This window comes from Rana temporaria, chromosome 1 (assembly GCF_905171775.1).
Source record: "Rana temporaria chromosome 1, aRanTem1.1, whole genome shotgun sequence".
Lineage (NCBI taxonomy): Eukaryota > Metazoa > Chordata > Amphibia > Anura > Ranidae > Rana > Rana temporaria.
The window spans coordinates 669158341-669183156 of record NC_053489.1 but is presented as its reverse complement, the minus strand read 5'-3'; the positions used below and the strand labels follow the sequence as shown (position 1 = coordinate 669183156).

Genomic DNA, 24816 nt, shown 5'->3' with positions numbered 1-24816 from the left:
AAGTTTTAGTCATGTGCTGTGTCGTGATATCTCAGTGTGAAGTGCTGCTACTAATGCTGCCCAGCTCTGCCCTACTGTTGTGTACAGATGACTCACCTGCAGACCCTGTGTTTACATGTAAATAACCGTCATTCATATGTAAATAACGGCAGCATTCATATGTAAATAAAGGCGGCACTCATATGTAAATAAAGGCGGCACTCATATGTATATCATGCCCCTCTGCAGTGAAGAGATGATGATGTGTAACCTCTAGCAACCAATCAGTGAGCAGTATTACTGTACAGTAATCTCTAGCAACCAATAAACTAGAATAAATCATGTGCTGTAACCTCTAGCAACTAATCAAAGAGTCGTAATATGTGCTCTAGCAACCAGTCAGTAAGTGGTAATGATATGCTGTAACCTCTGGCAACCAATCGCAATCACTGCCTGATCTGATACAGTAAACCAGTAAAACCAGGGGTAAACAGTAAACCAGGGGTCTTCAAACTATGGCCCTCCAGGTGTTCAGGAACTACAATTCCCATCATGCCTAGTCATGTCTGTGAATGTCAGAGTTTTGCAATGCCTCATGGGACTTGTAGTTCCGCAACAGCTGGAGGGCCGCAGTTTGAGGATCCCTGCAGTAAACTGATATCTAGTCTAGCTGATATTTATTGTATGTCTCAGAGCAGGTGTAGAGAAAAATTGCATGGGGGGAGGGGTCCAATTAACTTTAAAGGCGGCCCTGGGTACTGATTTCATATATAGGACTTTATATGGGATCACCAGCAAGTGAAAGGTGGTCCTGATCAGGGCTGCTGATAAGGGGGGGGCACCAGTCCTCCTGTAGTGGGCCCTGGGCACACAGGGGGCCCAAACAGCAGAGGGAATCAGTGCGGTCGGACAGAGGGGCAATTGCAAGATGCCCTGTACGGCTCTCTGCAGCAGCTGTAAACCGGTTTCTCTCCCTCCTGCCGACTTTCAGCTGCTGCAGGGAGAGACACAGACAGCTGCCAGCTTCCCTGTCCCGTTAAAAAAACAAATTGTAACCCTGTTTTAATCCCTTGTAAAACTCAATAAAATTATTGGGAAAAAAATGTAAAAAAAAAAAAAATATTGCAAAAATTGTAAAATAAAATCATTTATTAATTAACAGTTAAACATTTTTTTTTTAATTATAAAATGTTTTTTTTTTCAAAAAAACGGTTTAAAAAGGGTGTAATTCACACAGCTTCTCTGCTATCTTTGTGTCTGCTGAGAATGATTTTAGTATATTTTTTGTGAAAATGTTGTTTTGATATATTTAAGGGGGGCCCTGTCAAGTAGGCTGTACGGGGCCCCGTGTTTTCTAACGGCCCTGGTCCTGATTATTCGATATAGATGGATCACCAGCAGGAGGAAGGAAGTCCTGACTCATGTGGAGGGTGCTAATCATCACCAATAATACAAATTTTTTTTAAGGGCAAGTTTAAAGTGCCGGTGACCATCAATAATTGTGGAATTTGATTTTTGGGGTGTTTAAAGTGCCAATAACTATCAATGGTTATTGGATCAAATTAAGGTAAATAAATCATAGATATACATAAGAAACCCTAAATCAGTGGCGGTGCGTCCATAGAGGGCGCAGGAGCGCGGCCCCCTCTCGCTCCTGCACCGCCACTGAATACAATACATGGATTCATGCATTGCATGAATCCATGTATTGTCGCTGCCGCCCACTATTCAGATGGCCGGCCCCCTGGTGAATGCCGGCCATCTGAATAACGGCAGCTGGTTGGCTTTGGCAGTGCCTATCAGAGCCAGCCCTGAGGGCTGTATTCGGCTTCCAAAGAGTTAACTAGGGGACGCACGGGGGGGTGCGTTCCCTGGTTAACACTGACAGGCGTCTCAGCCAATCAGGTTTATCGGTTCTGGTTACCGGTAACCTGATTGGCTGAAGCGTCATCGAGGGCGGGAGAAGACATTGAGGGACGGTGGAAGGAGGATGGCTGACCCCAGAAAGGTAAGTGCCGGGCGGGGGGAGGGGGCAATCTGGCAGCATGTTACAGGGTACAGTGGAGACAATTGATGGCACAGTGGGTGCGTTTGGCATTGAGGGCAATCTGGCAGCATGTTACAGGGCACAGTGGTGACAATTGATGGCACAGTGGCGACAACTGATGGCACAAAAAATGTAAATAAAAAATATATTGCGCTAATCTGTAAAAACAAACAAAAATAGGCAGCCAACACAACAATGAAAAATTGTGACAAAGATAAGAGAAAAAGTGCAGCGCCAATATAAACACCCCCTGGATGAATTGATGGCACAGTGGCTGTGTTTGATGGCATGGCACAGTGGCTGCATTTGAGGGCACAGTGGCTGCGTTTGGCATGGCACAGTGGCGACAATTGATGGGCACAGTGGTGACAATGGCACAATGGTGATAATTGATGGCACAGTGGCTGCGTTTGATGGCATGGCACAGTGGTGACAATTAATAGGCACAGTGGCATTAAATGATGGCAAAGTGGCTGCGTTTGATGGCATGGCACAGTGGCGACAATTGATGGCACAGTGGCGACAATTGATGGCATGGCACAGTGGCTGCATTTGATGGCACAGTGGCTGTGTTTGATGGGCACACTGGCTGCGTTTGATGGGCACAGTGAGGCTGCTTTTATTATTTTTTATCGTTTGTTTGCGCCCCCCCCCCCTAAAAAAAAAATTAGAGCACCAGCCGCCACTGCCCTAAATGTTGGTCTTTCCTTTATGTATCAACAAATAAATAAAATTGTGGTCATTAAATAATAACAAAATAATACAATATACAATTCATTTGAGTACAGTGTTGCCTGATGGAGTAATTGTCAGTCAAACTGTCACAGCACTGAAATTAGAAAAGGGCCTGGCGAGGAAAAGGAAGATATAGACTAGTGCGTAAGGGGTTAATGTATAGCCAAAAGGTTTTTTTTTTTTTTTTTATGGGATGGAGTGGGGGGGGGGGGGGTTATAGAACCCCCTGTCAGGCTTTACTGCTGCATTGAGCTCCATTAGAGAGATTTTTCGTAATGTTCTGTCCTTTACAAGCTGGGTGTGCTATTTTGGTTCTCCTTAATTCTTTCTCTATTCTTTCAGGTCGACGTTTTATATTTAAGTATGTCGGTAAGTACACACATCTATCTTACTAAGATTAATAAATCTAAATTCCTAGCAATTCGTTTGTGCAAAAGTTATCGGCCCAGATTCACAGAGAGCAAGGTGCCGCCGTAGAGCAAACACTGTACGCTACGCCAACTTAGCGTGGAGAGGCAAGCATTGCATTCAGCAAGCCAGTGCTCCCAACGCTGTGCCATCGTGGCGTGGGTTTCGAAGGCGCACGTCGGCGTAGGTGGAAGTGGGCGTGACCCCATGCAAATGAGGCGTGACCCCATGCAAATGATGGGCCGAGCGCCAGACAGGTATGTATCACGAACTGCGCATGCGCCGTGACATGGACGCATGCACAGCGCCCCCCTGCGCCTACTCACAACCACGCCGGCACAACTGCCTAAGCTACGCCGGATCACTGCGTACGCCGTGAACATAATGTACGCCCAGCCAGACACACGTCCAACGCACAATACGCCGGCTTGTGTTCCCTGGTGCAGACCTGTGCATGTCTGTTGCCGGGTTGCACGTCATTTATGGGGAATAACTTTACGCCGGACGTACAACTTACGCGCATCTCGCATAGCATGCGCCGGGCACACGCACGTTCGTAAATCGGCGTATTTGCCTCATTTGCATGTTTGAATGGCTAATCAATGGGAGCGGACCCATGTGTCCAGCCCATATGTGTGCCCACCCTACGCCGGCTTGTGCAAGCTACGTCGGCGGGGTGTAGCCTGTTTTTGGACGTGTGTTGGTTTGTGGGTCTGGCGCACACATACGCCGGCGCACATTTGCACTTACATCGGTGCAACGTGCTATACGGTGGCGTAAGTGTTTGTGAATCTGGGCCATAGCGTCTACAAAATAGGGGAAAGATTTATGGCATTTTTATTATTATTATTTTTTTTACTAGTAATGGCGGTGAGCTGCGATTTTTATCGGCACTGTGACATTGCGGCGGACAGATCGGACACTTTTGACACATTTTTGGGACCAGTGACATTTATACAGCGATCAGTGCTAGAAAAATGCACTGTTTACTGTGTAAATGTCACTGGCAAGGGTTAACACTAGGGGGAGATTAAAGGGTTAACTGTGTTCCCGTGTGTGTGTGTTATAACTGTAGGGGGATGGGAGTGACTGGAAAAAAATGACAGATCGTGGTTCCTAGCTAGTAGGAACACACAATCTGTCTCTCCTTTCCTCACAGACACCTTAACTGTGTGAGAAAAAACATGGGATTGTGGTTAAATCTTATACATATTAACACGTGTATCCTTCTAGTTAAGAGGGCTGGGCTGGAAGGGAGCATTTGTCTTTTAGACACACGCCCCCTTCTATGACACTGCAGTGAGAGGCGTGCCTCCACTGCAGCATTTTTTTTGGAAAGCTTGTTCCCAGGGCTCAAGTCCTGCGGGAACGCGTGGGAACGGAGTTCCTGAACTTTTTTCACAGCAGGAACGCAGTTCCCTTTGCAGGACTTGAGCAGCCGAGCCGCCCGAACCAATCCTTCACTAAGTGGCGATGCCCAGCTCGAGTCACTGTCAGGGGCAGGCGAACCTTAGTAATCCTTTATGTTACTGGCCGCTTCCTGTATATGGATTCATTGGGTAGTGTGCGGGTATTCTGTCACTTCCTCGATGCCGCAATGTCTCCTGGGAGCTTTTGTCATTGTTCCCAGGAGACATTGCGGAGGTTATCGCGGGATTTAGAAAGAACTTGCGGTTTAGTAATTATGCATATGAGCGTATCATTTTTTTTTTGGTGGGGTAGTGGATCTTGGGTGGGAGTTCCCACACTTTTTTCCCCAGGACTGACCCCTGCTTGTTCCAATGGTGCATTACCATTGGTCTAAGGCTCCAAGCTGTCCATTGAGCTCAGTGCCTCTGACAAGAAGTGAGGAGAGGCACTGTGAACTCATCCTCTCAGTCTGCTGCAGAGTGTGCCAGCTTGTATTTAAACTGGCCGCTCTATATGTAGCTTCTGACTCTCTGGAACCATAGATAGCAGGAGCCCCACATTTCGACCAGTAGTGGGGTAGGACTTTCACTACATAACCCCCAAATTTGGTCACCAAGATACGATCCTCAAAGCTCAATCTTTTTTTTTATGTTCATGACAGGTGAGACTCTGCCTCATCTGCCTCCCCCGACTGAATGTCCCTGGTGCAGCATGGGCCTGTCAGGACAAGTCTTATCATGGAAGGAGAGCATACTGAGTTCCCACCATAGCTAGGGAACTGACCTTGTTGTGCTCTCCTGCTTAGTGTGGTCAGTTTTTAATAGTAAAGCAGAGAGACCGTCAGGAACACCAGGGATTTCACACAAAGGAAGCAAGACAAAGATAATAGGATCCTTTCTTATACAAGTACAAGGTACAGCAGCCACATATCAGGTATAAGAAGTGTTGGGGAAACAAATGCTTTAACCACTTAACGACCGCCGCACGACTATATACGTCGGCAGAATGGCACGGCTGGGCAGATGGACGTACCGGTACGTCTTTTATATCTACCCAGCCGTGGGTCGCGGGGGGGGGGGGCCGTGACCCGGTCCGAAGCTTCGGGACCGCTAAACCCGCGGACCCGATTGCCGCTGGGGTCCCTCGATCGGTCCCCGGAACTGAAGAACGGGGAGAGCCGCGTGTAAACACGGCTTCCCCGTTCTTCACTGTGGCGGCTGCATCGATCGTGTCATCCCCTTTATAGGGAGACACAATCGATGACGTCACTCCTACAGCCACACCCCCCTACCGTTGTAAACACACACTAGGTGAAACATAACCCCTTCGGCGCCCCCTGTGGTTAACTCCCAAACTGCAACTGTCATTTCCACAATAAAGAATGCAATTTAAATGCATTTTTTGCTGTGAAAATTACAATGGTCCCAAAAATGTGTCAAAATTGTGCGAAGTGTCCGCCATAATGTCACAGTCATGAAAAAAAATAGCTGATCCCCGCCATTAGTAGTAAAAAAAAAAAATTAATAAAAATGCAATAAAACTATCCCCTATTTTGTAACCGCTATACATTTTGCGCAAATCAGCCGATAAATGCTTATTGCGATTTTTTTTTACCAAAAATATGTAGAAGAATACGTATCGGCCTAAACTGAGGAAATTTTTTTTTTTAGATATATTTTTGGGGGATATTTATTACAGCAAAAAGTAAAAAATTTTAATTTTTTTTCAAAATTGTCGCTCTATTTTTGTTTATAGCACAAAAAATAAAAATCGCAGAGGCAATCAAATACCATCAAAAGAAAGCTCTATTTGTGGGAAAAAAAGGACGCAAATTTTGTTTCGGTACAGCATTGCATGACCGTGCAATTACCAGTTAAAGCAGCGCAGTGCCAAATTGTAAAAACACCTCTGGGCATTTAGCTGCATATTGGTCCGGGGCTTAAGTGGTTAACCTGATAAGTGTTCCCAGTTGTTACATTATTAAAATCCACCGAAAAATACCATCATGGCAATAGCAGCTCCATTCATTTCATGATCAATATACAATACATCAAATTATCAGATATTAACTAACATACCTGCCACAATCTTCCACTAGGAGGGTCCTTAGTAGGAAACTATTTGGCAACATTAAATTTCAATGTTAAAGTTTCAGCAACATCGTTTCTTTTTGCCTGTTTGCTGCATCATGTTTTTTTTTTCTTTTTTTTCAGAGAAGCCTAAACCTTCAAGGGGTGAGTATAGTTTTTGTGATCTTAACCGGTTCCCAACCGACTCACGCAGATATACTGCAGCAGAATAGCTCCCCTGGGCGAAATCCCGTACGGGTACGTCCTTTGCTTTAGTGGCCACCAGAGGGCACGTGTGCACGCCCGCTACTCAGAGGGGGACCCGATGCACGTGTCTGGCGGGCACGATGGCTTCAAAACTGTATGGCGTGGCAAATGTGAGGAGTAAAAAAAAAACAATGCATGGTGCCTACAGTGAAACATGGTGGTGGCAGTGTCCTTCTGTGGGGCTGCATGAGTGCTGCTGGTGCCGGGAGCTGCATTTCAAAACAACATTTTGGAAATTTGTGCTTGTGCTCATTGAGATTAAAATCGTACTTTAAAAACGAGTGTACCCATTTATGCTGCGCACTGTATGTGCATATAATAATGCCCTTTGCTCTGCATCCACTTGTGTCCTGGGTACCATTTTAACTGATTCCCGACCGGCTCACGCAGATATAGAGAATGGCAGAATGGCTCCCCTGGGCAAAACCCTCCTTCCGCTTTTTGGCCACCAGAGGGCAGCGCTCGCATGCCTGCTGCACGATGGGGGATCCGATGCGTGTGGTCAGCTGGTATGATCTCCGCTCGCCACGCGCAATCGCGTGCACGAGCGCCAGCATGGGGATTTGTGTGTGTAAACACACAAATCCCTGTGCTGTCAGGGAAGATGAGCCATATAGTTTCTGACTATTAACCACTTAAGAACCCCTTCACACCGATATATGTCGGCAGAATGGCACATCAACGTACCTGTACGTGGGCCTTTAAGCCCAGCTGTGGGGTCGCGCACGTGACCGCGAAGCACCGTGGCCGCGGGACCCGCGGACCCGTTTGCCACCGGAGTCCCGCGATCGGTCCCCGGAGCTGAAGAATGGGAAGAGCTGTGTGTAAACACAGCTTCCCCGTTCTTCACAGTGGCAGCTTCATTGATCGTGTGTTCTCTAATATAGGGAAACACGATCAATGACGTCACACGCCCAGCCCCGCCCCCCTACAGTTAGAAAAACATATGAGGTCACACATAACCCCTACAGCGCCCCCTAGTGATTAACTCCTAAACTGCTATTGTCCTTTTCACAGTAAACAATGCATTTTTATAGAATTTTTTGCTGTGAAAATGACAATTGTCCCAAAAATGTGTCAAAATTGTCCGATGTGTCCGCCGTAATGTCGCAGTCACGAAAAAAATCGCTGATCGCCGCCATTAGTAGTAAAAAAAAACTATCTCCTATTTTGTAAACGCTATAAAGTTTGCGCAAACCAAACGATAAACGCTTATTGCTATTTTTTTTAACCAAAATATGTAGAAGAATACGTATCGGCCTAAACTGAGGGGAAAAAAAGTTTTGGGGGATATTTATTATAGCAAAAATTAAAAAATATTGAATTTTTTCAAAATTGTCGCTCTATTTTTGTTTATAGCGCAAAAAATAAAATCCGCAGAGGTGATCAAATACCACCAAAAGAAAGCTCTATTTGTGGGGAAAAAATGACGTCAATTTTGTTTTGGGAGCAACGCCGCACGACCGCGCAATTGTCAGTTAAAGCAATGCAGTGCCGAATCGCAAAAACTCCCCATATAGTTAGTACACACTGAGGGAACACACAGTTAACTCCTTGATCGACCCCTAGTGTTAACCCCTTCCCTGCCAGTGACATTTACACAGTAATCAGTGCATTTTATAGCACTGATCGCTGTATAAATATTAATGGTCCCAAAAATGTGTCAAAAGTCTCCCATCTGTCAGTCGCAATGTCGCAGTACTGCTAAAAATCGCAGATCACGGCCATTACTAGTAAAAAATAATAATAATAAAAATGCCATAAATCTTTCCCATTGTTTGTAGACGCTATGGGCCAGATCCACAGACATTTACACTTGCGCCGCGTATCAGAGATACGCTACGCCGCCGTACCTTACCTGGCGTACTTTCAAATCCTCAAAGATTTTGCGCCGTAAGTTACGGTGGCGTAGTGTATTTCTGGCGGCGGAATTCAAATCGGCGGGTAGGGGGCGTGATTCATTTAAATGAAGCGCGTCCCCGCGCCGATTGAACTGCACATGCTCCGTTTCGAAATTTCCCGCCGTGCTTTGCGCGAAATGACGTCGCAACTACGTCATTTCTTGAACTTAGACGTGACTTACGTCCATCCCTATTCACGGACGACTTACGCAAAAAAAAAATTCAAATTTCGACACGGGAACGACGGCCATACTTTAACATGGCAAGTCTATCTATACGCTGCAAAATAGCAGCTTTAACTTTACGCCGGAAATAGCCGACTAAAGACGACGTAAGAGAATGCGACGGCCGCGCGTACGTTCGCGGATCGTCGGAAAAAGCTCATTTGCATACCTGACACGGAAAACGGCGCAAACTCCACCCAGCGGGCGCCGAAGTATTGCACCTACGTTCCGAAGGCGTACAAAGCCGTACGCCTGTCGGATCTTACCCAGATGCCGTCGTATCTTGGTTTGAGGATTCAAACTAAAGATACGACGCGGGTAATCTGAAAGTAAGCCGGCGTATCAGTAGATACTCTGGCGTACTCGCTATGTGGATCTGGCCCTATAACTTTTTCACAAACCGATCAATATACACTAATTGCGTTTTTTTTACCAAAAATATGTAGAAGAATACGTATCAGCTTAAACTGATGAAGATTTTTTTTTGGGGGGTTATATTTATTATAGCAAAAAGTAAAAAAAAATATTTTTTTTTCAAAATTGTCGCTCTATTTTTGTTTATAGCGCAAAAAATTTAAACCGCAGAGGTGATCAAATACCACCAAAATAAAGCTCTATTTGTGGTTAAAAAAGAACGCAAATGTTTTTTTAGATACAGTGTCGAACGACTACACAATTGTCAGTTAAAGCGACGCAGTGCCAAATTGTAAAAAGTGCTCTGGTCATTAAAGAGGAGCTTCACCCTAAAGTGGAATTTACACTCATCGGAACCCTCCCCCCCTCCGGTGTCACTTTTGACACCGTTCAGGCGGGAGGGGGGTGCAGATACCTGTTTAAAGACAGGTATCTGCACCCACTTCCGGCCACACAGTCTGCGGGTAGACTGCGGGCAGGACGTCAGATCAGGCACACCCCCTCATTGTGTTCTGGGAAATACATGGCTTCCAGAACACAGCGGGGACCAGTGAGCACGGCGCACACGACTTGCGCATGCGCCGTAGGGAACCGGGCAGTGAAGCCGCAATGTTTCACTTCCTGGTTCCCTCACCGAGGATGGCGGTGGGGGCAGCAGAGTGACGAGCGATCGCCTGTCCTCTGCTGCGGTCAGCGCTGAACTCCAGGACAGGTAAGTGTGCTAATACATACCTCCCAACTTTCTGAGATGGGAATGAGGGACACCTATCAGCAAAAGTATGCAGGCATAGGACACACCCTTTGCCACGCCCCCTTAAAGGAGAATTGTACAAAAAAATACGATTGGTTAAACCCACAAGTGCTTTTTTTACCACTACTATTTCTTTATATTGGCTTTTGGAATTTTCAAATGCAGCAATTTAGAAATCAGGATGAAAGTTTAGTGCTGGGAAACACTTTTTGATAGATAAAAAGTGTATTTTATATACATCTATATAGATCAGACCAAAATGAGGGACAAATGAGGAGAATGAGGGACAGAGGGACATTGCTCCAAATCAGGGACAGTCCCTCGAAATCAGGGACAGTTGGGAGGTATGCTAATATTAAAAGTCAGCAGCTGCAGTATTTGTAGCTGCTGGCTTTGAATTTTTTTTTTTTTTGGGCGGGGATCCGCTTTAAGGGGGTAAAACCTTCCGGGGCTGAAGTGGTTAAAGAGGAGTTCCGCGCCCACCCCTTTAAAAATTGTCCAGCGATGTTGGCACCGCAGCAGATATTTACATCGGCTGGTTGGGTGCTGCCCCGCCATTGCTGGTAAGGGAACCTGGAAGTGTAGCATTTCAGCTTTACGGCCGGGTCCCTACTGTGCATGCGCAAAGTGCACTCTCTCACTGTCCCGGCAGAAGGAGAGGGAGGAGGAGGGGGGCCAAGCTGCTGATGTACTTCACAATTAATGTGATTGTAAAAGTAAACATTAAAAATAAGAAATAACAAACATGTCATACTTACCTGCTCTATACAATGACTTTCACCCCCTTACTGCCCAGTCCAATTTTCAGCTTTCAGCGCTCTCACACTTTGAACAATTGCGCAGTCATGTAAAACCGTACCCATTTGAAATGTTTTCAAATTTTTCCACTTTTTTTTCCACACAAATAGGGGTATTTAATGACCACTGATTTTTAATTTTTTTTGCTAAATAGACAAAAATAAAAGAGAATTTTGAAAATAAATACATTTTTCTTTGTTTCGGTATACAATTTTGCAAACAAATAATCTTTCTTCATAAATTTAGCACAAAATGTACTACATTTTTTTTGGTACAAATAACCCAAATCAGTGTATATTATCTCCCCACTCAGGGCCACCATCAGGAATTATGGGGCCCCTTACACAGCTTCAGGCATGGGCCCCCTGGAGCTGAGAACTAGGGGGGGGGTGTTGCCGCCTCCAATTGAGAAGCAGGGGGGGCTGCCGTGAATTGAGAAGAAGCGGGGGGTGCAGCCGCTATTTAAGAAAATTGGGAAACGGGGGGGGGGGGGGGGGCCATGAATTGAGAAGCGGGGGGTAGTCATCAGGGCCCTAATAAAAAGAAAAAAAAATAATTGAAAAAAAAACATATATACAGTACAGTTTGGATACACCTTCTAATTCAAAGAGTTTTCTTTATTTTCATGACTATGAAAATTGTAGATTCACACTGAAGGCATCAAAACTATGAATGAACTATGAATTATACATAACAAAAAAGTGTGAAACAACTGAAAATATATTTCATATTCTAGGTTCTTCAAAGTAGCCACCTTTTGCTTTGATTACTGCTTGGCACACTCTTGGCATTCTCTTGATGAGCTTCAAGAGGTAGTCACCTGGCGCAGCACCCCATCACTCTCCTTCTTGGTCAAATAGCCCTTCCCCCGCCTGGAGGTGTGTTTGGGGTCCTTGTCCTGTTGAAAAATAAATGATGGTCCAACTAAACGCAAACCGGATGGAATAGCATGCCGCTGCAAGATGCTGTGGTAGCCATGCTGGTTCAGTATGCCTTCAATTTTGAAAAAATCCCCAACAGTGTCACCAGCAAAGCACCCCCACACCATCACACCTCCTCCTCCATGCTTCACAGTGGGAACCAGGCATGTAGATTCCATCCGTTCACCTTTTCTGCGTCGCACAAAGACACGGGGGCTGGAACCAAAGATCTCAAGTTTGGACTCATCAGACCAAAGCACAGATTTCCACTGGTCTAATGTCCATTCCTTGTGTTCTTTACCCCAAACAAGTCTCTTCTGCTTGTTGCCTTTCTTTAGCAGTGGTTTCCTAGCAGATATTCTACCATGAAGGCCTGATTCACACAGTATCCTCTTATCAGTTCTAGAGATGTGTCTGCTGCAAAAGGTGGCTACTTTGAAGAACCTAGAATATGAAATATATTTTCAGTTGTTTCACACTTTTTTGTTATGTATAATTCCACATGTGTTACTTCATAGTTTTCATGCCTTCAGTGTGAATCTATAATTTTCATAGTCATGAAAATAAAGAAAACTCTTTGAATGAGAAGGTGTGTCCAAACTTTTGGTCTGTACTGTATATATATATATATATATATATATATATATATATTAGGGATGAGCCGAACACCCCCCTGTTCGGTTCCCACCAGAACTTGCGAACACACCGTGGCCCGGATTCACGTGTGCGGGCGTAACGTATCCTATTTACGTTACGCCTCCGCAACTTTGACAGGCAAGTGCCGTATTCTCAAACCAAAGTTGCGGCGGCGTAGCGTAAATAGGCCGGCGTAAGCCCGCCTAGTTCAAATGTGGTAGATGTGGGCGTGTGTTATGTAAATTTAATGTGACCCCACGTAAATGACGCTTTTTACGAACGGCGCCATCTGTGAAAGTATCCCAGTGCGCATGCTCCAAATTAACCCGGAAGAAGCCAATGCGTTCGACGTGAACGTAAATGACGCCCAGCCCTATTCGCGAACGACTTACGTAAACGACGTAAAACGTGAAAAATTTGACGCTGGCCCGACGTCTATACTTAACATTGGTACGCCTCATGTACGCCTCATATAGCAGGGGTAACTTTACGCCGGGAAAAGCCTAACGTAAACGGCGTATCTGTACTGCGTCGGCCGGGCGTACGTTCGTAAATAAGTCGTAAGTAAGAGACTTACGCCGGTCGGATCTAATACAAATCTATGCATAACTGATTCTAAGAATCAGGCGCATAGATACGATGGCTCGGACTCAGAGTTACGACAGCGTATCTGGAGATACGCCGGCGTAACTCGTACGAGAATCCGGGCCCAAATGTTTGTGGTGAACGTTTGAAATCTAAAATGCTAATTTTAAAGGCTAATATGCAAGTTATTGTCCTAAAAAGTGTTTGGAGACCTGGGTCCTGTCCCAGGAAACATGTATCAATGCAAAAAAAGTTTTAAAAACTGATGTTTTTTCAGGAGCAGTGATTTTAATAATGCTAAAAGTGAAACAATAAAAGTGAAATATTCCTTTAAATTTCGTACCTGGGGGGGTGTAAAGTTAGCATGTGAAATATCGCATGTTTCCCGTACTTAGAACTGTCCCTGCACAAAGTGTCATTTCTGAAAGAAAAAAAAACATTTAAAACCGGACTTGCGGCTCTAATGATTTGTTGGCTCTGGCAATTCAGAGAGGATTCATTCATAAAAAAAAAAAGCATGGGGGTCCCCCCAAATTCAATTGCCAGGCCCTTCAGGTCTGGTATGGATATTAAGGGGAACCCCGCCGTCAATTTAAAAAAAAATTACGTGGGGTTCCCCCCAAATATCTATTCCAGACCCTTCAGGTCTGGTGTGGATTTTAAGGGGAACTCCACCCCAAATGTAAAAAAAAAATGGCGTGGAGTTTCCATAAAAATCCACACCCTTATCCAAGCACGTTAACCTGGCCAGCCGCAGAAAAGAGGGGGGGACAGAGTGCGGCCCCCCCTCTCCTGAACCGTGTTAGAATTTAAATTCATTAATATTTTTATGTCATAAATGTTTCTGAATCATTGGTTTAAACATGGTAGCTTTTGAGGACAAGGTCAGTTACAGGACAACACTACATCTGTCGTAGGCTTCATGTATTTTAGGAGATACGTCAAGAAAGTGGGTGGAGATGTTACTTAAAAATACATAAGTGGGTGTTAACGTTCATCACCAACCTTCCATGGAGCTAATCTATATATGAATTATGATACTCCAGCTACCAGCTATCAGTGAGAGAGGCCTGTGCGGGTACACTAAACCCACTCAGGCAGGAGTGGTATGGAAAGTGTTACATATGGGAACAGGCCTGTTCCAAATACTAATATGTGTATTGTGTAGCAGGTGAGAATAACTTATCGCGGAGTCAGAACGTCTGGGTTATGATTAGTAATTAGTTCATGTAGATTATCTGAATGTCATTATCTAAAGGAATGTGTATTGAAAGTTCCTTGTGTCACGTTGTGGGTGGAGTCGAGTCATTGTCCATATTTGGTTGCTAACTGTATAAGAAGAGCTGAGTTTACCATTAAAGTATTCATTCGTTTGGAACCAGAGAACAGAGCTTGTGTCTCGTTATTCTGGGAAAATCCATATGGATCGTGTCTGCTGGATTGTGGAGTGTCGGATAAGCTGTCTTGGGTTGGTGGAATGGAATATTGTAAACAGTGTTTACCCCTGACCGTTACAATTGTTGGCTAGCAGTGGGATGATTCCATCGGCAGAAGAACAGCTACAGGGACAAAGGACAATGGAGACACAGTATGAACGGCTGAAGTTCTCTTCCCTCAAGGACTTACTGGAGAACCGGGGCAGACCGGCCAGCAACCGTAAGAAAAGGGACATTATCGCAGAACTTGTCGAAATGGATAGAGCTGAAAGGCCCAGCATAACAGACAGGACACACAAGGAAGAAAGTTTTGATCAGGCTGTTAAACGAGGACTGGGACAGTATGGTCCTAATCCTCCACCGGAGATCATAGACCTGGTTATAGCGGCTGTGGATGCAACTTGGCTACATCAAAGAGGTGCTGCAGCAGCAGAAGTCACAGCAGCACCAACTGAAGAGAGAGGAGAGGTACAGATACCAGTCGCCATAGAAGAGGAATTCAGAAGGAGGTTACAAGAGATGCGGATACAGCACAGAGGACCAGTATCAGAGGAGGCCCTGCTGGGATGGTCAGATTTGAAAGCAAAAATTGAAAGTCTCGGAAAGGGCATTGGTTACAGGATTTGGAGTTTCTGGCCGTCCAGGAATGGGAGCTGGAGATTGCCTACAGACAGCTGCTAGACTCTGCTCAGCAGCAGGTTGGGGCTCCTGTTGCCTGGGACTATGAGGAAATTTCAGATGACAACTGTGAAATCCTGGCTGATGAATCAGCAGTGGAAAAATATGGAGATTGCCATCCCTAAAGCCGAAGCGGATGATGTGGAGTTCCAGGGGGCTAGGGCAGTTGGCTCATCTCCCCAGCCACAGATTACAGAATGCATGGATTTAATGGACTGTTCAGGAGATGTTATGGATTATGCATCACCTGCTCAAGTACTGACAGCAGGACAGAGTACGGCAGACCCCTGCTCTACACCCATTGCAGTTTTGGAGGCCCGAGGTGATAAGGTGACGGTCCCTCTCTACCAGTGGATTTCAGAGATGTAGGGAGGAGAAGCAGCCATTTTCCCTCCCCAACAGTTAGCCAGAGCAGATGGTGTGGAATCCCCAGCAGAAGAGCTGGCAACAGAGCAGAGTGCCACAGGCCTCTGCTCTCAACTAGCAGGAGAGGGAGTTCCTGTAGTAGTGGATGGGACTGTGGTCTCCACTCACAGCAACCCAGCAGAAGAGCTGGCAACAGAGCAGAGTGCCACAAGCCTCTGCTCTCAACTAGCAGGAGAGGGAGTTCCTGTGGTAGTGGATGGGAATTCAGTCTCCACTTGTATACCCCAGGGATGGGGGGCAGTTGGCCCAGATCCCCAACAGCATGATGAACTGAGCCCAGTCACCCGGTCTTCTCTCCAGCGGCTGAAAGGACTCCAGGGAGAAGGGCCAGTCCAGGCCTCTCCCCAACGGCAGGCATGTTCTGAGAGAGGCAGAGGTTAGCTGGGTGAGTAATGCTCTGTTTGGAGCAATTTATTTGGGGTACGGTATGGATACCAGCATAGGGGCATAGGATGACTGATAAATGATTACATGAGATGGGACAATAATGATGATTCATGTATTGCAGGATATCTTGAAATATTACAAGGTTCGAGTGATACACCAGCTGCCAGGTCAGCGAGAGAGGCCTGTGCGGGTACACTAAACCCACTCAGGCTGGAGTGGTATGGAAAGTGTTACATATGGGAACAGGACTGTTCCAAATACTACACCTGAATCTGCTGTTGTCCTTCTTCCTGCAAACTCTATCCCTTTCATCACCAGTTCATTGTTTTTACTTGGCTGGGTAATAAAGAGCACAGAAAAGGCACTTGTTGCGGACATTCCTTCACTATTGCTATATGCCCCATTCACCCCTAGGAATTCGGGAAAGCCACGAGGTAAATGTGCCACCCAAACAACCAGCAGCTCCTCCGGGGGTAGTGCTACATATCAGGGGTCAAGTCCTGGGGAAAAAAGTGTGGGAACTCCCACCCAAGATCCACTCCCCCACCAAAAAAAAAATGATATGCACATATGCATAATTACAAAACCGCATTGTTTTGTTTTTTTCGATCCACTGTACCTTAGTAATCTTTTATGTTACTGGCCGCTTCCTGTATATGGATTCATCGGGTAGTGTGCAAGTTAACTTTAAGCAAGTTCTTTCTAAATTCCGCGATAACTCTTGGCAGACCTCCGCAATGTCTCCTGGGAACAATGACAAAAGCTCCCAAGAGACATTGCGGCATCGAGGAAGTGACGGAATACCCGCACACTACCCGATGAATCCATATACAGGAAGCGGCCAGTAACATAAAGGATTACTAAGGTTCGCCTGCCCCTGACTGTGACTCGAGCTGGGCATCGCCGCTTAGTGAAGGATTGGCTCGGCTGCTCTAGTCCTGCAAAGGGAACTGCGTTCCTGCTGTGAAAAAGTGCAGGAACTCCGTTCCCACGCGTTCCCGCAGGACTTGAGCCCCGCTATATATATATATATATATATATATATATATATATATATATATATATATATATATATATATATATATATATATATATATTTTTTTTTTTATTATTATTATTATTTATTTTTTTACACACATTTTTGTTTTACTTGCTATAAAACATATCCAAATTTCTTCATACATTTTGGCCAAAATCTATTCTGCTTTATGCAAACATTATCAAGAAAACAGAAAGGGAGTTTGGATGTGCAAAAAGAAATCAATTGAAATTGATTTTACTAAAAAAAATAAAAAAAACAAAAACGCCATATACATGCCATAAATCTTTCCCCTATTTTGTAGATGCTATAACTTTTGCGCAAACCAATCAAAAATATGTAGAATACGTATAGGCCTAAACTGAGAAAAAAAATATGTTTTTTTTTTTTTTTTAATTGGGATATTTACTATAGCAAAAAGTGAAAGACATTGGGGGTTATTTACAAAAGACAAATCCACTTTGCACAACAAGTGCAAACTACGGCCTGGATTCACATACCTTGGCGCATAGTTATGCCGGCGTAGCGTATCGAATATACGCTACGCCGACGTAGCGCAGAGTGGCGAGCACAGTATTCACAAAGCACTTGCTCCCTAATCTACGCTGGGTTCCCTCGGCCTAACTCGTCGTAAGTGGTAGTGGGCGTGAGCCATGCTAATGAGGCGTGACCCCATGTAAATGATGGGCCGAGCGCATGCTCAGAATCACGTCGAAACAACTGCCTAAGTTACGTCGAATCACTCCCTACGACTTGAACGTAACCTACGACTAGCCCTATTCACGTACTAGGTAAACGCTGTAAATCTGAGGGGTAGATCTGAAATCAGCATCTGCTGATTTTATCATCCAATCACTTGTTATTTTCCTTGCATGTCCCCCTTGGATCTACAGCGACTGCACTTCCAAGTAGGGATGAGCCGAACACCCCCCCCCCCCGTTCGGTTCACACCAGAACCTTTGAACAGACCGAACGTTCACGCGAACATTTAGAACCCCATTGAAGTCTATGGGATTCGAACATTTGAATTAAAAAGTGCTCATTTTAAAGCCTAATATGCATGTTATTGTCATAAAACGGGTTTGAGAACCCGGGTCTTGCCCCAGGGAACATGTATCAATGTAAAAAAAAGTTTTAAAAATTGTCGTTTTTTCTGGAGCAGCGATTTTAATGATACTTAAACTGAAAAAAAAAATCCTTTAAATATCGTACCTGCTGGGTGTCTATAGTATGCCTGTGAAGTGGCAGGTGTTTAGAACTGTCCCTGCACAAAATGAGATTACTATAAGAAAAAAGTAATTTAAAACTGCTTGCGGCTTTAATGTACTGTAATGTCTGGTCCCTGCAATATAGATGAAAATCATTGAGAAAAATAGCATGGGTTTCCCCCCACTCCCCTCAGGTAATTACAAGCCCCTTTGGCCCAATATACTTTGAACAGCGGTATACTGGCAGTGCAAACAAGACAGGGACTGTAGGTTTGTTGTTAAAGCGGAGTTCCAACCACAATTAGCATTTTTTAAATGTATGTCCTTTCATCCTGCGTTTTTATAATATAAATCTGGTCACTTACTATTTTGCGATCCGCATAGATATTCAAAAAAATATAGTTTATAAAACTATATCTACACCGTTGTCATTTTGCTTGTGGGCATTGTGAAGCCTACAGGCACTTACTTCCTGGAAGTCTTGGATGGGGAGTGATAATTGGACAGCGCACTGCATCCTGGGAAATGATGACACACATTTCCCAGGAGCATTAGAGGGAAATGATGTCAGAATCCTAGGTGGTTTCAAAGGCAGATTTCGTGGGACCGCATAGCAACAGGCATTTCCAGATGAGTAAAAAAAAAAATCTTTTTTTTTTCTTTTTTAGTCGTAAGCTACAGTTTAAAGCAAAATAGTTTTTTTTGATGGAACCTCCACTTTAAGTAGAATCTGTTTGTAATTGTGAACTGGTACTTTTTTAAAGTGTAGCTCCAGCCATAACATCTATTTTTAAGCTTTTCTGAAAACATAGAGAATGGTTATCACCCCTGTAACATTTGTTTTGCTGTCTGTGTGCATCTATTCAGAAGATTGCAATTCACTTTCTGTCCCAATGACAAATGATTTTTTGAAAATTTCTGTTTTTTACTGAAACAAGGATTGGTGATAAAGCATCAGTGGACAGGAGACACCTTTTACAGAAGAGAATTTCCCTTCCTAGGGGTAGATTTCCTCTCACTTCCTATTGTCTCCTTCCGTTTGCAAGTAGGAGTCGTTTGTAAGTTGGATGTTTGAAAGTAGGGGCCTGCCATATATACTCTGCATAAATTTGGGCCCTAAGTGTTGGTGTTGCCACAACACTATAAGCCCTCACAGTTAGTCTTGGTGGGCGCTGGAACGCCCTGCTGTGTGAACTGTTATATCAAGTTTTGTAATTACATACCATTGTTAAACAGTGGTAGAAAAATTGGGCCTTTGGTGCTGGCGCTGATGCCACAACTCTGTAAGCCCTCCCAGTTACTCTTGGTGGGCACAGGAATGGGCCCTGCTGTGAAATAATAGATCAAGAATTGTAATTACATGCCCCTGTTGAACAGGGGCAGAAAAATTGGGCCTTTGTTGGTGGTGGTGATGGCGCTGGTGCCACAACACTGCAACCCCTCACAGATACTCTAGTTGGAGCGCAGGAATGAGCCCGCTGCAAAGTATTGCATCAATAATTGTAATTACATGCCCCTGTTAAACAGGGGCAGAAAAATTGGGCCTTTGGTGCCACAACACTGTAAGTCCTCCCAGTTACTCTTGGTGTGCGAAGAAATGGGCCCTGCTGTGAAATATTAGATCAAGAATTGTAATTACACGCCCCTGTTGAACAGGGGCACAAAAATTGGGCCTTTATTGGTGATGGTGGTGCTGGTGCCACAACTCTGTAAGCCCTCACAGTTACTCTTGGTGGAGCGCAGGAATGAGCCCGCTGTAAAGTATTGCATCAAAAATTGTAATTACACTGCCCTGTTAAATAGGGGCAGAAAAATTGGGCCTTAGGCACTGGTGCTGGTGCCACAATACTGCAACCCCTCACATATACTCTAGTTAAAGCGCAGGAATGAGCCCGATGCAAAGTATTGCATTAAAAATTGTAATTACATGCCCCTGTTAAACAGGGGCAGAAAAATTGGGCCTTAGGCACAGGTGCTGGTGCCACAACACTGCATACCCCTCACAGATACTCTAGTTGGAGCGCAGGAATGAGCCCTGCTGCAAAGTATTGCATCAAAAATTGTAATTACACGCCCCTGTTAAACAGGGGGAGAAAAATTGGGCCTTAGGCACTGGTGGCGGTGCCCAGAACCAAATATGTTTTTACAAGCTATCAGCATGATCATTGAGGAGGAAAAGGATAGTCACTCAGCATAACAGGATAGTCACTCAGCATTAGCATAGGCAGTCTTGAAGGGATCTGACATTTCAAAAAAAATTATTCAGTTACATCAGCATCAGGTGCTTGGTAGCTGGTGGTGATCCAAGCCTGATTCATTTTTATGAAGGTCAGTTGATCCACCGAGTCGGTGGAGAGGCACACCCTGTAATCAGTTACAAAGCTTCCAGCAGCACTGAATGTGCGTTCTGAAAGAACGCTGGATGCAGGACAAGCCAGTAGCTCAATTGCGTACTGTGCAAGCTCTGGCCAGTGATCCTTCCTCAAGACCCAGTAAGCCAGAGGATTTTCGTTGGTAAAGGTGTCCAAGTCTGATCTTGCCCCTAGGTATTCCCGCACCATGTAAACCAGACGCTGGCGATGGTTGCTGGAACCGGTCATACCTTGCGGCTGCGGACTAAAAAATTGTCTGAATGCATCGGTCAGACGGCCACCTTCTCCACCGCTCCTTCTGTGACTGACCGAAGCCTTAGCAACACGTTGTCCAGGACCAGGATTTTGTAACCTCCTAGTCTCTGGAAACGCGTTGCACAGACCTTTCTGCAAGGCCTCCCGAAGATGTTTCATCTTCTGCTCCCTCTGTGCCGGCAAGATAAGGTCCGCAACCTTACTCTTGTAACGTGGATCAAGGAGGGTTGCCAGTCAGTAATGATCCCTCTCCTTGATAGCACGAATACAAGGATCCTTCCGCAGGCTTTGCAGGATCAGGGAGGCCAGGCCATACAACTTAGGTTTGCTGAAGCATTCTGTGCGGAGTCCTCTGGGTCACTGAGGATGACATGATTCGCAGCCACCTCGTCCCAGCCACGTACAAGTCCATGGGTTTCTTGGGACTGTACTAGATCCCTTGAAGACTGCTGCTGATGCTAAGTGCTAGGCTCCACCTCCATGCTGACACAATCGTCATCTTCCTCCTCGTCTTCTTCCTGTGTGATAGGCGGGCAAGCAGGAACACTGTCTGGATAAAGAGGGCCTTGAGAGGTAAGGAAGTTCTCCTCTTCCTCCCTCTGTTCTGCATGCTTGGCCAATCATCAGCCAGCAATGCACTGCGATGCCGCAGTGAATTATGTGCCGTGACACGCCACTCAAATTTGGCGCGAACGGCCCGTAACGTTCGTATTTCGATGAACTGTCGAACATGGGAGTGCAGTCGCTGTAAATCTGAGGGGGACATGCAAGGAAAATAAAAAACAGCATTTTAGCTTGCACGTGATTGGATGATAAAATCAGCAGAGCTTCCCTTCATTTCAGATCTACCCCTCAGATTTACAGCGACTGCACTTCCAAGTGCACTTTCAGCGCAATTTTAAGTGCACTTTGCACTTGTAGTGCAAAGTGGATTTGCCTTTCGTAAATAACCCCCATTGTATTTTTTTCAAAATTGTTGCTCTTTTTTTGTTTATAGCGGAAAAAAAACCACACAGAGGTGATCAAATATCACCAAAAGAAAGCTCTATTTGTGGGGGAAAAAAATGACAATTTTGTTTGGGTACAACATCGCACGACCGCGCAATTGTCAGTTAAAGCGATGCAGTGCCGTATCGCAAAAAATGGCCCAGTCATTGGGCAGCCAAATCAAGTGGTTAAGGGAGGTGGTGCTTATATTTAATTCTCTAATCTCAAATATGCAATTTATCTATTCTGATATATGTTTTTAATAAAAAAATATCCCAATAAGTGTATATTGATAATATTGATAATTGCTTGAAATAGGTTGAAATGTCAACACAGAGCTCTTGACTGCGACTGTACACAGCCAAGTCAGCACCTCCCAGTCGTGAATCATTGGCCGGGACGTGCTGATAGGCTCCTGCTGTGTACAATCATAGCCTGAGCTGGCCAGGGAACCAAGGGGTACAGGTACGTCGCTTTGCCTACAGCAGTCACTCATCTACAGTACAATGTGGATAATTTCTGGATGTCTTTTCTTTTTTAGATGTGGAAACTGACGGTAAATTGAACCTTACCTCCAAAGTGATTTCAGATGAATATTTAGTCCATTTCCGCAGTCCTTGGTTGACCAAATTCATACCTTCTGTCTATACAGTCGTATTCCTCCTATCGCTGCCTTTGAACGTAACAGCAATCATGATATTCCTGTTCAGTATTCACCTGAAGAAGCCATCGGTGGTGTTCATGTTCAACTTGGCTGTTGCCGACGTCCTCTTCGTCATCTTGTTGCCGTTTAACATCGTTTACCGATTCTCAGGAAACAATTGGGTGATCGGAGAAGGAATGTGCCGCTTTGTCACTGCCGCATTCTACTGCAACATGTACTGCTCCATCCTGCTCACGACCAGTATCAGCGTGGACCGGTTCCTTGGTGTAGTTTACCCGTTTCAGTCCCTTACATGGCGCACCGTGAGCAGAACCTGGCTGGTGTGTCTTCTCATCTGGATGGTTTCCATTGCCGGCACCGTGCCGCTCCTTGTAAACAAGCTAACTGTTCCCATTTACCAGATGAATATCACCACCTGCTACGACATGATAAAAATGGAAGACGCTCAGAATTATTACTTTCCTTATTTTACCACGTATATTTCCGCTTTCTTTTTGTTGCCTTTTATCATTACGACTTTTTGTTACGTAATGACCATCAGAAGTCTGAGCTCACCGAAATCTGGAAACCCAAACAGAAAGTCCAGAGCTATCTTCCTTTGTGCCATTGTACTTTTTGAATATATATTCTGTTTTGGGCCGACTAATGTCATCTTTTTCATTTATTATCTGAATTTCGATAAGTCATTTGGCAACTCTGTGTATTTTGCCTACATCCTGTCTGTCAGCGTCTCTACCGTCAGCTGTTGTCTGGATCCTGTTGTCTATTATTACGGCTTTTCGAAGTCCAAGAAACTAGATTACAAGTTGGTTTGTTGTGGCAAAACTATGGCTGACTACACAGAGTCATCTACCTCTTCAAGAACCACGAGAAGGGAGACATCCAGCCAAACTCTGTAGAGTGTGGACCTAAAGCTGTTTCTTCTGGGACTTGCTTGAGGAATGGGTGTCGAAAAAATGCACCCAATGGAAACCTAATCACCAATGTGTTTTATTAAAGTGCATCCGGTTATTATTGTTTTGCAGCATGCAATTGGGGGTTTTGGGCCAATACAACCTGTTTACTATGTGATTTTGGTTTCTCCCACTGTCTTCCCAACTTCAAAAGACTGGAAAACCATCCTCTGTACTGCAATCAGGTGAAGTAAAATTGCGTTGGATTCAAATTTTGTGTCTTATTAACCGCTTCCCACCCAATTATTTCCAAAGTATGGCCGAGCGTCTCCTCCTAGATCTGGGAGGACATCGTATAATGTCCTCCTAGTCACATGCCCTAGCAGCATAGCTTCCAACTGTACCTGATTTTGAGGGACTGTACCTGATTTGGAACAATTTCCCCCTGTCCCTCTTTCCCCCTCATTCATGGGCGTCCGCTGAAAATTTTTCAGGGGGGGGGGGGCACTTCGGCAGCGGCGATACAGTCGCATTTAACCCTTTCTTTGACCACTAGCGGGGGGTTAAAAACACGCCCCCCCCACGTTAAAATGTAAAAACACCCCACTGTGCCCCCTGCATCTTTCAATATCTCTTTGTCACTACTGTGTACCCATCTCCACAACTGCACCTCTGGACTCCTTTACATTACACAACCCCCTGCACCTCTGGACTCCTTTACATTACACAACCCCCTGCACCTCTGGACCCCGTTACATTACACAACCCCCTGCACCTCTGGACTCCTTTACATTACACAACCCCCTGCACCTCTGGACCCCTTTACATTACACAACCCCCTGCACCTCTGGACCCCATTACATTACACAGCACCCTGCACCTCTGGACTGCTTTACATTACACAACTCCCTGCACCTCTGGACTCCTTTACATTACACAGCACCCTGCACCTCTGGACCCCTTTACATTACACAACCCCCTTCACCTCTGGACTCCTTTACATTACACAACCCCCTGCACCTCTGGACGCCTTTACATTACACAGCATCCTGAAGCCTTTGGGTTCACACTGGTGTCCTGGAGTTTGTTGCAGTGTATATGCAGTTTTTCTGCATTTAATCCCCAGTTCTATTAGCTTGTGTAATTTTACTGTGCTTTCTGAAAGCACACCAAAGATTCAGTATAGAGAACATTTGGTGCGCTTTCAGAAAATGTTGCAAAAATGTGTAATCTAATAGAAGTCTGTGGGACTTTCGTGAAAATGGAGATAAATCCAGGAAATCTGTGTATTCACCGGCACTGCATCAGTGTAAACACACTTGAGTCC

The 24816-nt window shown here is 45.0% G+C and overlaps 1 protein-coding gene across 1 annotated transcript; it reads left to right on the top strand.

The window, feature by feature from the left end:
- Positions 1–14007: 14007 nt before the first annotated feature.
- LOC120944535 (proteinase-activated receptor 1-like) lies at positions 14008–23714 on the top strand. The gene is made up of 3 exons (XM_040358556.1): positions 14008–14028; positions 16193–16238; positions 22474–23714. Exons 1-3 carry the CDS (start codon positions 14008–14010, stop codon positions 23493–23495), a joined length of 1089 nt encoding a protein of 362 aa, XP_040214490.1. The 3' UTR covers positions 23496–23714.
- Positions 23715–24816: the final 1102 nt, after the last annotated feature.

What these genes read in the sequence shown, in the direction of transcription:
- LOC120944535 (XM_040358556.1), top strand. Translation starts at nt 14,008, where the DNA reads ATGGTAGCTTTTGAGGACAAG. An exon ending in TGGTAGCTTTTGAGGACAAG is followed by an intron (nt 14,029 to 16,192) that starts GTCAGTTACAGG and finishes CATGTATTGCAG; the next exon opens with GATATCTTGAAATATTACAA. An exon ending in AGTGATACACCAGCTGCCAG is followed by an intron (nt 16,239 to 22,473) that starts GTCAGCGAGAGA and finishes TTTCTTTTTTAG; the next exon opens with ATGTGGAAACTGACGGTAAA.